The sequence below is a fragment of the Oncorhynchus tshawytscha genome, linkage group LG01, assembly GCF_018296145.1.
Source record: "Oncorhynchus tshawytscha isolate Ot180627B linkage group LG01, Otsh_v2.0, whole genome shotgun sequence".
Classification (NCBI taxonomy): Eukaryota; Metazoa; Chordata; class Actinopteri; order Salmoniformes; family Salmonidae; genus Oncorhynchus; species Oncorhynchus tshawytscha.
The window spans coordinates 74,986,222-74,999,377 of record NC_056429.1 but is presented as its reverse complement, the minus strand read 5'-3'; the positions used below and the strand labels follow the sequence as shown (position 1 = coordinate 74,999,377).

The window sequence follows — 13,156 nt, the reverse complement described above, 5'->3', positions numbered from 1 at the left end:
GCCAGCCGGGCTGGAACGGACCACACTGTGACCAGGCGGCCACCAACCCATGCCAGGGCAGCAAGTAAGTACAAACTCACTGGGGTTATGATGATAATGCATTGCATTTCAACTGGTTTTCACTAAGTCTCAAAATGCAATTCATATGAATGGTTTGAGACAAGTCTATACATATGTTCAACCCAAGACTCTTAGTCTTAGCTGACCTGAATTGATGATTGATTGATTTATATTCCCTCTCCCCAGGTGTGTGCACGGCAAGTGTATTCCCCTGGACCTGCAGTCGTACCGCTGTGAGTGTGTGGAGGGTTACCGTGGTGCCCTGTGTAACCAGCAGGGGGAGCTGTTTAACCCCTGCCGCAGCCACAACTGTAAACACGGGCGCTGCCAGATCTCTGATACAGGAGAGGCCTACTGCCACTGTGAGGCCGGATACACCGGAGAGCTCTGTGATGCAGGTAGGAGACACACACACATTACTACTGTAGATACACCGGAGAGCTCTGTGATGCAGATAGGAGACACACACACATTACTACTGTAGATACACCGGAGAGCTCTGTGATGCAGATAGGAGACACACACACATTACTACTGTAGATACACCGGAGAGCTCTGTGATGCAGATAGGAGACACACACACATTACTACTGTAGATACACTGGAGAGCTCTGTGATGCAGATAGGAGACACACACACATTACTACTGTAGATACACCGGAGAGCTCTGTGATGCAGATAGGAGACACACAGACATTACTAATGTGGATACACAGAGGAGCTCTGTGATGCAGATAGGAGATAGAATGTGGACTGTCTGGCATCCTAGTTTACTTAGTTTGTCTCTGTTGTTGCTTGTCTTTGATACCAACAGACCAAGAGGTAATCCAGCCTAAACCAACTACAGGTACCCTTGAAAGGATGATTTTGTGTCTGAAACATTTAGCATTTGTTTTGTTTAACAAACTTTCTTAAAATGTATCTTAATGTTAAGGTGAAGGGCTTTTCTTGATGTTCATCATGCCATAGTCTCAGAGTGTGTCTTTATCATTCCTCCACCCACAGAGTCAGAGTGTCGGGGGGAGCCCGTGAGGGACTTCTACCAGGTGCAGCGTGGGTACACCATCTGTCAGACCACACGCATGGTCTCCTGGGTAGAGTGCTCCGGCGCCTGCGACACAGGTGCCTGCTGTGCCAGCCAGCGAATGAAACGCCGGAAATACACCTTTGAGTGCAGCGATGGAACCTCGTTCAGCGAGGAAGTGGAGAAGACCATCAAGTGTGGCTGCGTGGGCTGCATGTAGCACGCTTCACACAAACCTGCTACCGCCACCGCCAAGTGCACCAGAGCGAGAAAGCGAGAGAGAGAGAGAGAGAGAGAGAGAGAGAGAGAGAGAGAGAGAGAGAGAGAGAGAGAGAGAGAGAGAGAGAGACAGAGAGAGAGTGAGAGAGACAGAGAGAGAGAGACAGAGAGAGAGAGACAGAGAGAGAGTGAGAGAGACAGAGAGAGAGAGACAGAGAGAGAGAGAGAGAGAGAGGAGGAAGAAGTAAGAGAACCAGAGAGTATAAAGAAATATATATAAAAACCTCTATCTATATATTATGGACAACAATGTTTGTAAAATAGGACATTTCCTCCCCTTCCATGGCTGTGTGACGTACAGAAACACAGAGAAAACAAACATCAACAACAACAACATGGAGAAGTGTGAACAACAACAACCAAACCATTGTATCTGCAACATTGTTTTGAAGGGTTCTAGAGATGCAAAGGTGTTGCATTCAGAGCCAGACATCAACCAACCCCTCATACACACCTGGTCTAAACCTTTGGCCCCTTGGCTCATCCATCCATTAGGCCTCAGATAGCCTAAGCACCCTCTGCTTTCTTTGCTTCCTGAAGGCTGTATGTGTAATATGACGTCCGGTCTGGTCGGGATGGCAGGACGGAAGAGGTACAGTGATGTAAAAAAAAAAAAATTAAAAACGACAGAGGGAGGATAGTAGAGTTGGGTTGTAGTTAAGTTTGGTTAGGCAGGGCAGGACTGGGCTGAGCAGGAGTTGGGCTGGAACTGGACTGTAGCTGGTGTGGGCTGGTATAAGCTTGCCTGGACTGTAACTGAGTTGAGCCGGGTTAGGTCGGGTTTAGATGGGCCAGATTGTAGTTGAGCTGTGCTGAGCAGAGCTGGGGTTAGGTCGGGCTATATCTGGGCCGATTTATTATTGGACTATCCTGGAGTTTTTAGAACAAGAGATGTCCATTCTTTTCATTACTGATAAGACCACTGCACTGAATACCAGCACTGAGAATCACAGTCATTTGCCCTTCACAGCACATACACACAACATGCACGCATGCACCACACTAGAGGACATTCTTGTCTGAGCAGAAGGGTCGTTCCATTAGAAGCAGTCAGAAGGGGCTGTCTGATACACATTGTGAGGCAGGTAGACCTTCCATTCCCCTACAGTAGGCTATAAGCTATACCCCCACCTGGAGCAGGCAGTACCTGGTGGAGACCAATCCCCAAGCATGCATTGCCTCAGGATGATTTGCATAAGCCCTCCCCCTTTGAGCAGGAGGATGATTAGGCCCCTCCCCTCAATGCCTGCAGTATTAAATGTGTGCAAACTTGCATGTGAGAAGTTTGCAAATTGATATGTAGAGCTTTTTATTATGTTTATTATTACGGAACAAAAAGGTTCAGAATATTTGTTTTGTTACGTCTAATTTCAATTATTTGTTTTGCATTGTTTTGTTTTTATTTGTTATTATATTTTGTTTTCTGATGTAACCTAACACCTTTAGCCCTCTCTTTATACAGAAATGCCTAACAGATTCTAATATATATATTTGTATTTCATTTTGGTATAGTATTTTTATATGTTAAAGAGTAAATCTTTGTTTTCTGGAAGCTTCTATTGGAACAGGCAGGATGGCATTTGATTGGTTCCCTAGCTGTTTTTATTTGGTTATTTCACTTGCTCAAACAAGGTAGTTTGTAATTGTCCAAAACAAGGTAGTGAATGGTTGGCCTTGTTGTGTAGGCAGCAGTATTGATGTAGAAACATGTTTAATATTGTATATGTTGTCTTCCATGTGAATATGACATCTAATTCATTTGAAAGTCTGTGTGCTGTTTGTTTTATTTTTTATTTATTTTATCTTAAAGCTTTTTCCTGTAGAGTATAAAAGGCATAATAATTGTTGCTGATTTTCAAAAAATAAAAATAAATAAAAAAGTTAAAATAAAAACTAGTGTAACAAAAAAAAGCTGTAAGGTATTTGTGACATCACTTAATAGCCAGTTATGACAGTATTTCCTCCCCTCTGGCTCAGACACATTCCTCATTGGCTGTTGGGCCCGAGTGGTTGGAGTTAAAATGCAAATGAGTGAGATGCCCCTCCCACTCTGAAATACATTTTTCCTGTATTTACTATACCATACTCTGAAATATTGTGAAAGGGTTCTGATTGTCTTGTGTTGATTTTGTTTAAGTATTAGGCTGAATTTCTGTCATTTTAAATTGGGGACATTTTCCGTGGTAGAAGTAATTATAAGATTTAAGTGAAAGTCACAGTCGACTGAAATCAAGCTGCCGTAGGAAGCTTACTTATTGTGGATGTTCACAAAGATGGTGTCTACATTTTGCCTGCATTAAATTGGTGCTACCATCTTATCATTGTACTGTGGTGGGAGGTGAAAAGATGGTGAGGCCATGGGCTGAATGACAGCAAACTGTAGACCTGCCATCTTTCTGTATGTTTGCCATTGGATCCACTTACCGCAATCCTATTTTAACATGCACAGATAATGCCTGGATTCAATCTGTATCGCTGAACTTCAGCATTATAAGGTGATTGAAATTTAAAGGCAATGTTCCCGCGTTAGCAGAGACTGCATTCGTGGTAAATGAATTTAGCCCTAGATGTCCCCATTCTGACTGGCTATAGAACACAAATCAGAGATGAAAAGGTGCCAATCGCAGAGTAGAACAGTCCAAACTGAATGTATAAATGTGTATAAACATTGAGCTCACTCCTGAAGCGATATGGTTCAGCTGTTATCCTCTTTGTTTTCTAAGTGGGAGACCTACAGGACGGGTTTCCTGCGGAGTAGGATGATGTTGCCTCTAGACACAGTTCTGTGGTCAGTTTGGTGGTTTTCCCCACTAATGATTAAGCTTTGGGGACGGAAAGCTGATCCTAGATCTATGCTTAAGAACAACTTGTACCCAGAGCGTCCTGTTGCAGTGGACTCCTTGTTTGCCCCGATGTTAACCTTGTCTCATATATATCCCTGAGGTTATCCTATGGTGTCCACATTGTATGATATTGATGAACTGTCATCTCATCCTTTAGCTTAACGTTTAGCTCTATGCCTCGCAGATTTCAACATGAGTTTATCACAGCTCTCACAAAAAGGACTTTCATACTTGCAAACATGGATATTGATCATTGCAATTCAGCCGGATACCATTCATTCTAGGGTGAAACCTGTAAAGACTCATCCACCATCCTCGAGAGAACTGTACTCCGTATCATGTCATTGTGAAAGACGCAGTGTCTCTGTTGTATTGAACTGGTAAAAAAAAAGACAAAAAAGAACAAAAACTATAATAATTCTCTGGTCTGTTTCCTACAGATGTGCTACTTCTGTTGCTTTGGTTGTGTTCCGTCGCAGGTGTGATGGTGGGATTGAACTGAAGTCCCAGTGATGCTGAATGTATGTGGTATCTATCGATCTATCTTTATCTATCGCCACCGACAAAATGTTTACTGAACCTCCTCCACTTTTCATTCATTAAACTTTAATGTGTGTGCTTTTAACATGGACTGTTAACGTGTCTCTTCATTGGTTTGAATGGAGTGTGTGTGTGATCGGGGGGGGGGTAGACAGTGCTACCCAAGTTGGAATAAGGGGTTTTGTTTTGTTCTTTATACAAAGCATGAAGGTACATTGGAGGAAGGAATGTGAATTGTATTTCCATAATGGTATGACGAACATATGAAAGTAATACTTTGATGATTTTATAAAGTGAGGAATACAGTTGTTTTAGTTCAACCTCAGAATGACACAGTAGATTAATGAAAGCTAACCACTGAAGATGGAAAAAACAAAGCATGACACAAAATATACAATTCAAACATCTTTATATCAACTCCAGCAAGAATACAAAGTCACTAACTTCAAATATGTCTCATTATTGGGATTAACACAAATACATCAGTTGTTTATTTTCCAATATACAGAATCCCAAACTATAAATATCCACAGTAAAGAATAAAACGTGTTCAAGTTTGATATTTGGTGGACTGCTTCATGTAGATCTACTGTATGCATTTATCTAGAGGGGTTTCTTAAATAACAATATAAAACATGAATTATACCTTTTTGCATTTACAAATTATTACTTTTAAAGTGAAATAACCATAATAAAAATAAAACTGTCCTAAAATGTCTTCTTTCTTTTGACAAACGGAGGTCAGGCTATTGCTGAAGTACAGAAGCATCAAGAAAACGTATTCCTGAAATAAAATAACTATCTGAGAAATAAAATACACAAAAATAAAACATGGCAGACAGGTTATTTCTATAACATTTGGATATAGTACAGACTGATCATTCACAAACACTTTTTTTCTCCAACAATTTTTATATATGGTCACCAGGGGTCAGTATACTGCAATATAGTCCAAATAACAGGTAAACACACCCTACCATACAAGCTCACAAAGTATGGGCAAAACATATGCATCTAACATTAGATACAACCTGTGGCCCTATGTACTGTAGCATCATTCCCTGGTATCTGCTCTCAAACAGCAGACCTTAAAGTGACCCCCTTCCAAAACAGGTGACCAATGGCATGTCTTTCAAGGGTTTATCATCAGTCTTTAATGCTCATTCAGTACACGACCCAGAGAGGAAAGGTAACATGCATAGTCTTAGTCAAAGTTTCTGCAACAAAAGCTAGTTTTCAGAAAGAACAAACAAATACATGTTTAATAAGAAATAGTTGAGGTGAATACTGCACTTCAAGAGTGGGCCGTTGCTGCACAGGTGAAAGACTGGAGAAACAAGCATTTAAATGTAAACACTACAGGTAGCTAAAGCACATGCAACAGCATGTAATGATCACACCAGAGGGAAAACGTCACCATTAAACTAACCAGAATCAGAGAATATAAGGGACAGGATCAGAGATACAAGTGAGGCAGGTGTTAATACATCTGACATGTATTGCAAAGAAAAATAAATAATTTGTGAAAATTTCAAAACAGAACTCAGACAGTTTTTGAAAGTTAAACACAGCTACGGTAACAACAGTTATAAGGCTACTGCTCAGGAACAGAAATAACCCCAGAATCTAAAACTAAACAAACACGTCAAAGAGAACTCATTAGAATAATTAACCATGACGCTCCTTTACACATTCAAAATAAACAGTACATGATGAGAAGCAGGGTGGGTTTATAGCAGGAAGACAGAGGAGAGTAGGGAACATGTGGGACTGAACACATGGAGGGAAGTTGTGCATGAAGATACACAGTTGTGTAGGTCAGCACCAATGACCAGCTCTATACAATAACCCAGAGAAGAGTTCTGAAGGACCAAGTCAACATGACACAATGTGTGCAGACCTGCACCAAATCCATATCTAGAACACTCCCTTTCTCCTCCTACAGTGTGTGCCTGTGCAATGGCCAGAGAATTGAGGCTTCACCTGTTAGCAACACATTACTTTACATCTGATGAATAAGGCACCTGATCACAAAAAGTCCCACACACTCGCATCACTCTGATCACAAAATGGGCTGGAGACATTGATGAATAGAGGCTATAGATCTAAGAATGAAGTTCAGTGAAACCTGGGCTAATTTCAAATGAATGATTGGCTTGCCATGCTGTGCTGCAGTCACAGAAAATCAATATTTGTTTTTAGCAACAATGTACTGATGTTCTCATGCCATTATTACTAAACCTCACAAAACAATTGAAAGCGTGGAATAGAGACTTGTGTGATCTTTACAAAACACTAGGACAAACAAAAAGGACATGGCATGCTGTAGTCTGAATAACTAATAAACCTAGCATCAAACCAAAAGAAAAAATATCTGACATGTATCCAATGCAGATATACCCTTATAAAATAATCTCCACAGCCCAGTTAGATAATTACACAATACCAAACCAGAGGCCAGATGGAGTTTTGCCTCTGTATAACAACACTGGTCTGATAGGTACCCTCTCAGAAAACACAGCAAACACACTAGACTTTAAATATCTTCCAGTCACCATTTGCATTTTGCCTTTGAAGCTTATCAAAAGTGTTGGCATTGCCAAGTCCCCCCCCCCTTATTATAACCAGCTTGGCTGTTATGTTCTTTCTGCACACTACTGTAGCTATTTCTGGCTATTTCTTCCTGATCCGCTTGGCTGGATTCTGTGTGCTCTCCTGGCTTCTCTTTGTGGCAGCCTTCAGAGTCTTATTCTTAGCTGGTTCATTTGATCTCTTTGTGGCAGGCTTAGAGTTTGCACTCTGAGAGATTGAGGGGGATGGAGTGGCCTCCATCTTCCTTTGTGACCTTGTGAGTACCTGGTCAGGAGAGCCTGGCGTTTTGACATCCATGTTCTGTTGAGACTCAACCTCACTTTCAGAGCCTTTGCTCTCAACACCTTTACTTTCAGGGCCTTTAGTCTCAGATACTCTACTTTCAGAGTGTCTCTTTTCCACCTCTGCCTTCTCTGCTCCAACCTGCTGTTTGTTTGAGTCAGTTTTAGGGGTGATGGAAGGAGCAAGGGTGTTTTTCTGTGCTTTTGGGGTCATTGCTCTTTGGGTAGACCTCTGTGGTGATGCACTCTCTTTCCTACTGAGATCCCTTACGGTTCTACTGCTGCTGCTAGTCTTGACTGATCTCTCCTGGACAGCAGCTTTTACTGGAGTCTTTCTACTAGGCGATGACTGCGCTCTCGCTGTTTTGACTACACTTTGCTCCTTCACACTTTTATCTCCAGAAACAGATAATTTCTGCCTCTGGGCAGTGGCCGGTTTCAATTTAGTTGGTTTTGTCAATTTTGTCTTTGGGGCTTTAGAGGGTTTGACTTTGGAAGCTTTGATCACTTTTCTTGGGGCCCCTTTTGGCTTCTTGGAGCTTTGTTGACCTTGCATCTTCTCACGTATATTGGAGTACTTCCTCAGGATCCGAGCAGTGGCTGGGTTCTTGGCCTTCGCTGAGGCCTTCTGGCCGTCGGTTGCCTGTGCCTCTGCAGAGGAGAGATAGGCTTTGGTGGAGATCCGGGTGGCCGTGGTCAGCTCTCTCTTCTCCTTCCCTTTGGGCGTACTTGTACTGACCTCCTGCTCCAGGGCTTTAGCAATCAGCTTCTGGCTCTTAGGGTTGCTCTTCACAGGGGAAGCGATGGCAAACTTCTTCAAGTGTTTCTTCAAGCGCTCAGCTTGCAGGCTAGGGAAGACCCCTTTGGACAGCCCTTGGGACATACCGGGGAAGAGCAGCTGGGTCTCAGAGAGAAGACGTGTGTTCACCTTCTTTACAATGACCATTGATTGGGTTTCTGTTGACTCCATGTACCAGCGGCAGATACTGGCTAGGTCCAAATCATTCTTGAAAAGCATCTGGACAAGGGAGTACCTCTGGTGCTCCGAAGACTTGGGCTTGCGGACCCGGCGCTTGCTCTTCCATATCGCTGCCTGTCTGTCTGCCTTGTTCTTGTGTCTGGGCGTTGGTTGTCCCTCTTTGTCTATCTGGACCCAGCCTCTATGCATCTTATCGAACCTGGTGTTGAGAGTAGATATTTTCTGTTGGTTTTCCTCTATGTCTAGTAATTCCAGGAACTTGTGTCGAGACTGTACTGGGGGCTCCAGTTTGGGCAGGAGGAGAGGAGTGTCTAAGCTGGAGGGAAGAGGAGAACTGACCAGCAAAGGAGAATCCCTTAGTGGAGACTTGATTATCCTCTCAGGTTTGACCTTAACCTTAATGGGTGATGAGAGTCTCACTGGGGATTTCAGCCTCATGGAAGATGCCACCCCACTCCTTTTCTCAGCTGTGATTGGAGCACTGGTTGAGGACATGGGTGACCTCTGGACTCTCAAAGCGGACTTTCTGTTCTCCAACGCTGTCGGTGGAATTGTCGGGGTAATGGACTGGCTGGCCACTTCAGTTTTACTACTCTCACTCCTCAACGGCATTCGCCCAGGTCTGTCTAAAGCACTGCTGATGGAAGACTTGCTGAAATCTCCAGATAGAATTTTGCTATCCATTGAAGTTGGTGCCTCTGCCTTCTTCAGCAAAGCTGGTTCCTCTGAATTCTTCAGGGAAGTCAATTTGCTTGGTTCTCCCTCAGATGGAGTAAATTTGCTTTGTTCTCCTTTCTTTTGGGGAATTATTTTGTGTCTTAGTGGACTACTATGTGCTTGCGCCTCACTCTTTTTAATGCTTGTACCCTCTGTGAGAGCAGAAACCTCATTGCTAACTTGCAGACTCACAACCTCTTCAACCTCCTTTGCTACTACCACCATTGACGACCTGAGCTTTGGTCTAGTTTGCACCCTAGTTTCCACTGCAGTGTTCTGTGTCTTGCTGGGTTTGGGTTTTGGAGCTGGCTGAGCTCTTGCAACTTTCAGCTCTTCGGAGCTCTGGGTGACTGCACTGGGGACGATAGGAAGAAGAGGAGAGGCAACAGGGAGGGGAGGATTAAACTTGATGCAGGGGAGTGGGAGGGAGGTAGATGGTTCTGGGGGTACAATGAAAGTAACGGCAACTAGGAGGGGAGGGGAGGCTACAGGGAGGAGAAGCGAGGCAACAGGTAGAAGAGGCGAGGCGACAGGGAGGGGGTGAAGCGACAGGGAGTGGGGCCGAGGCGACAGGGAGTGGGGGCGAGGCGACAGGGGGGGGGGCGAAGCGACAGGGAGTGGGGCCGAGGCGACAGGGAGTGGGGGCGAGGCGACAGGGAGGGGGCCGGGCGACAGGGAGGGGGCCGGGGCGACAGGGAGGGGGCCGGGGCGACAGGGAGGGGGCTGGGCGACAGCTCCTCGCTGATGCAGTCTGGCTGATCTGAGCGGGTGTCTGGGCTCAGGGTTCCTGGTGGAGTCGATTGGTGTGTCTGCGACTGGAGGAGTGTCAGGAATGCTCAGTCTTGCTGTTATAGGGGCCCTTGCGTCAGACGTGATCTGGCTCGCTTCCACAGGGGTCTTCGTGTCAGGCAGGTTCTGAGTTGCTTTAAAGGTTTTTGTGGGATGTTTGGACACAGGGATTTTGATCAGTTCGGCTGGAGGGCATGAGACTTGAGGAATTTCTGGCATCTTCTCAGAAGGTTTCTCGGATTGTTTCAGAGAGGTCTTAGTGGGGCGTTTAGTCTTCGTAGGAGTAGACTCTGGGGTGTTTTTAGCTGGCCGTTCACGCAAACATCTGTCAGACTGCGCTATAGGTCTACCATTCACATATCCACATATAATCATATTCTCGGTCTCAATCACTGCAGTTTCCTTCACCTTTGAAGGAATCACCCGTGCTGGAATACCCTGTTTTTCAGAACACCTTGGAGGTGATTGTTTCACAACTGCCTCATCTGCCTTTTTAGAGAACGAATCAGCATCTGTCCTTTTCTCTTCAGGCACATTGTTGCCGTCACCTGGAGCCCAGTCTGGTTCAACCTTGCCCGTTTCCTGCACCTCCATCCTTTCACTCTCTGTGGGAACCTCAGTGCCAACTTCTCCTCCAGAGCCCTCAGATGGTTTCTGGTCAACTGGACTCTGAGGTTCCAGTGGCTCGGCCTGTTCTTTACCAATTGCACTTGCATTCACTACCTCATTCTCCTCCTTGTTTCCAGTGCTCTCCATGGAAGGGCTTGGGGATTCAGATTCCTTTTGTTGGGTATCAGAGATTACGTTCTGGCCCTCTGGCACAGTCTGCAGCTGATCCTGTACAAGCTCAGCTTCTTCTGAAGTCTTATGTGATGGGTTCACATCTTTCCCCATCACCACCTGCTCTGGGCTTTCACTCAAAACGATGTCATTAATAACACTGTTTAAATCCTGATGTGCGGTCTCAACCACAGTACGAGCTAGACTATCTGGTGCTACACTCAGCCTTGGCTGCTCTGAGTCTGTCCCTGCACTCTGCTCGTTCTCCACTGGGGGACACTGTGAAGGAGATGGAGGGGCAGTCTGTTCTTTGCATAGACTCTGGTCTGTCTGATTAGTCTTAACGATTAGCTCCACCTCACTGGCTGATGTTGCTGCAGTCTCTACATCCCCAGCCAACTCCCTTTCAGCTGAATGCTCCGAGGGAGTTCTCTGACTGACCGTCTCTAAAATACCTCCAATGAAGGGCATATCCACAAGAGGTACACCCTCAGGCTTGCCAAGCAGCTGTTTAGGGGTGACCAGAGTGTTGAGATCTGGCATTGGAGTGAGAGAGTTGCCACTAGAGTTGCGGGCAGACTTTCTGGCTAATGTACGGACAGTCTTAAGCTCCCACATCTCCTCCACGTACATGTGACCTCTGGTGCTTTTCCTGGCGTTGTTTCGCGGGAACCGACGGTGCTGCCATTTCTGGAAACAGTCTGTGATTGGTTTGTCAATGTAGACAATGTCGCAGTGGCCGAGATCTGGGTCGGTTACAAACTGACACAGCGAAGAAGCGTCCCTAGGCCGATGGTAGGAAGACCCCTTCAAGGTCTTCCTTGCTGTCCTGGGGGAAACTGGGGGTATGATGGTGGGGGTCTTTTGGGGTGGACTCTGTTTGACCAGCATATCTCTGGTACGTCCAAAGGAGCCTCTTTGTCTTATTGGATGATTAACATCATTGTGCCTTTTCACAGAGGAGCTGGGGCCATCGCTGTAACTATCTGCTTTGATTGAAGAGTCAGAATTGCCCTGCTGTTTATCCATAGTACCGGCGAGAGCAGGAAGAGAGGTGGTGAGCACACAGGACAGCTTCTTACCATCAGCCAGGCTGCTGGACTTCATGATTTTGATCTTTAGAGGAGCATGGTCACTAAGAGGTTTACTCTCACCGTCCTCTGTGCTTCTGAGAAGGTTTGCCAAAGCCTTAGACTCCCCTGGGCCAGATTTACGGAAATCTAAGGCTGGCCCAGCGGCCCCAGATACATTTCTAGACACATCAGTCTCAGGGGTCTGCTCTGGGGCTGCCAACCTGCTACTCCTGGTACCAACTGTCTCTCCCCCCTCCACCAGTCCTTTGGGAGTGGAAGCCATGGGAAGTTTCTGGCCAGTCCTCCCCTTCTCCAGGCAGGGTTCAGGACTAGGACCCTGAAGGGCACCGTGCTTGACTGAGCAAGAGGTTTTGAAGGCAGAGGCTGGTGATGTGCTGGAGGAGGATATAGTCTTAACCTATAACAAAGAGAACAATGAGGTTATTCAGTACCTTAACTTTGTTAATACATAGACAAAACATATTCATGCCACAGAGCCTTAGTCTCTAACTTCCAGGCTGTATCTTTTTGCTCTTAGAACTACCCCTACCGGCCCCCGGGAGAATTGTCATAAGCAACCGCTGAATAGCATAGCGCAACAGTCAAAAAATATTACTAGAAAATATCCATATTCATGAAATCACAAGTGAAATATTTTGAAACACAGCTTAGCCTTTTGTTAATCACCCTGTCGTCTCAAATTTTGAAATTATGCTTTACAGCGAAAGCAAGACAAGCATTTGTGTAAGTTTATCGATAGCCTAGCATAGCATTATGTCCACTTAGCATCAGGAAGCTTGGTCATGAAAATCAGAAAAGCAATCAAATTAACCATTTACATTTGATGATCTTCAGATGTTTTCACTCACGAGACTCCCAGTTAGACAGCAAATGTTCCTTTTGTTCAATAAAGATATTTTTTATATCCAAATACCTCCGTTAGTTTGATGCGTTATGCCCAGGAATCCACCGGAAATAGCGGTCACGGCAACGCAGACAAAAATTCAAAATTATGTCCATAATGTCGACAGAAACATGGCTAACCTTTTTTAGAATCAATCCTCAAGGAGTTTTTCAAATATCTATTCGATAATATATCAACCGGGACAGTTGGCTTTTCACTAGGACCGGGAGTAACAATGGCCGCCTTTGTCTTTTACGCACAAATCACTCTGAGAGCCACCACCTGACCACTTACG

The 13,156-nt window shown here is 44.9% G+C and overlaps 2 protein-coding genes across 6 annotated transcripts in view; one reads left to right on the top strand and one right to left on the bottom strand.

Moving 5' to 3' along the window:
• LOC112256733 (slit homolog 1 protein-like) overlaps positions 1 to 4,831 on the top strand; it is a 188,611-nt gene extending 183,780 nt beyond the window's left edge. For 2 of the 4 annotated variants that reach the window (XM_042325506.1, XM_042325500.1), the window contains exons 34-37: positions 1 to 64; positions 247 to 458; positions 875 to 907; positions 1,066 to 4,831. The exon at positions 1 to 64 is cut by the window's left edge and continues 225 nt beyond it. In XM_042325506.1, coding sequence (XP_042181440.1) covers positions 1 to 64; positions 247 to 458; positions 875 to 907; positions 1,066 to 1,304 — 548 coding nt within the window. In that variant the 3' untranslated portion in view covers positions 1,305 to 4,831. The remainder of the gene's footprint in view (positions 65 to 246; positions 459 to 874; positions 908 to 1,065) is intronic. The other 2 variants (XM_042325519.1, XM_042325512.1) reach the window with 1 other exon arrangement.
• Positions 4,832 to 5,138: 307 nt separating this feature from the next.
• LOC112256702 (ligand-dependent corepressor) overlaps positions 5,139 to 13,156 on the bottom strand; it is a 47,488-nt gene continuing 39,470 nt past the window's right edge. For both annotated transcript variants that reach the window (XM_042325481.1, XM_042325484.1), the window contains exon 8: positions 5,139 to 12,375. In XM_042325481.1, coding sequence (XP_042181415.1) covers positions 7,420 to 12,375 — 4,956 coding nt within the window. In that variant the 3' untranslated portion in view covers positions 5,139 to 7,419. The remainder of the gene's footprint in view (positions 12,376 to 13,156) is intronic.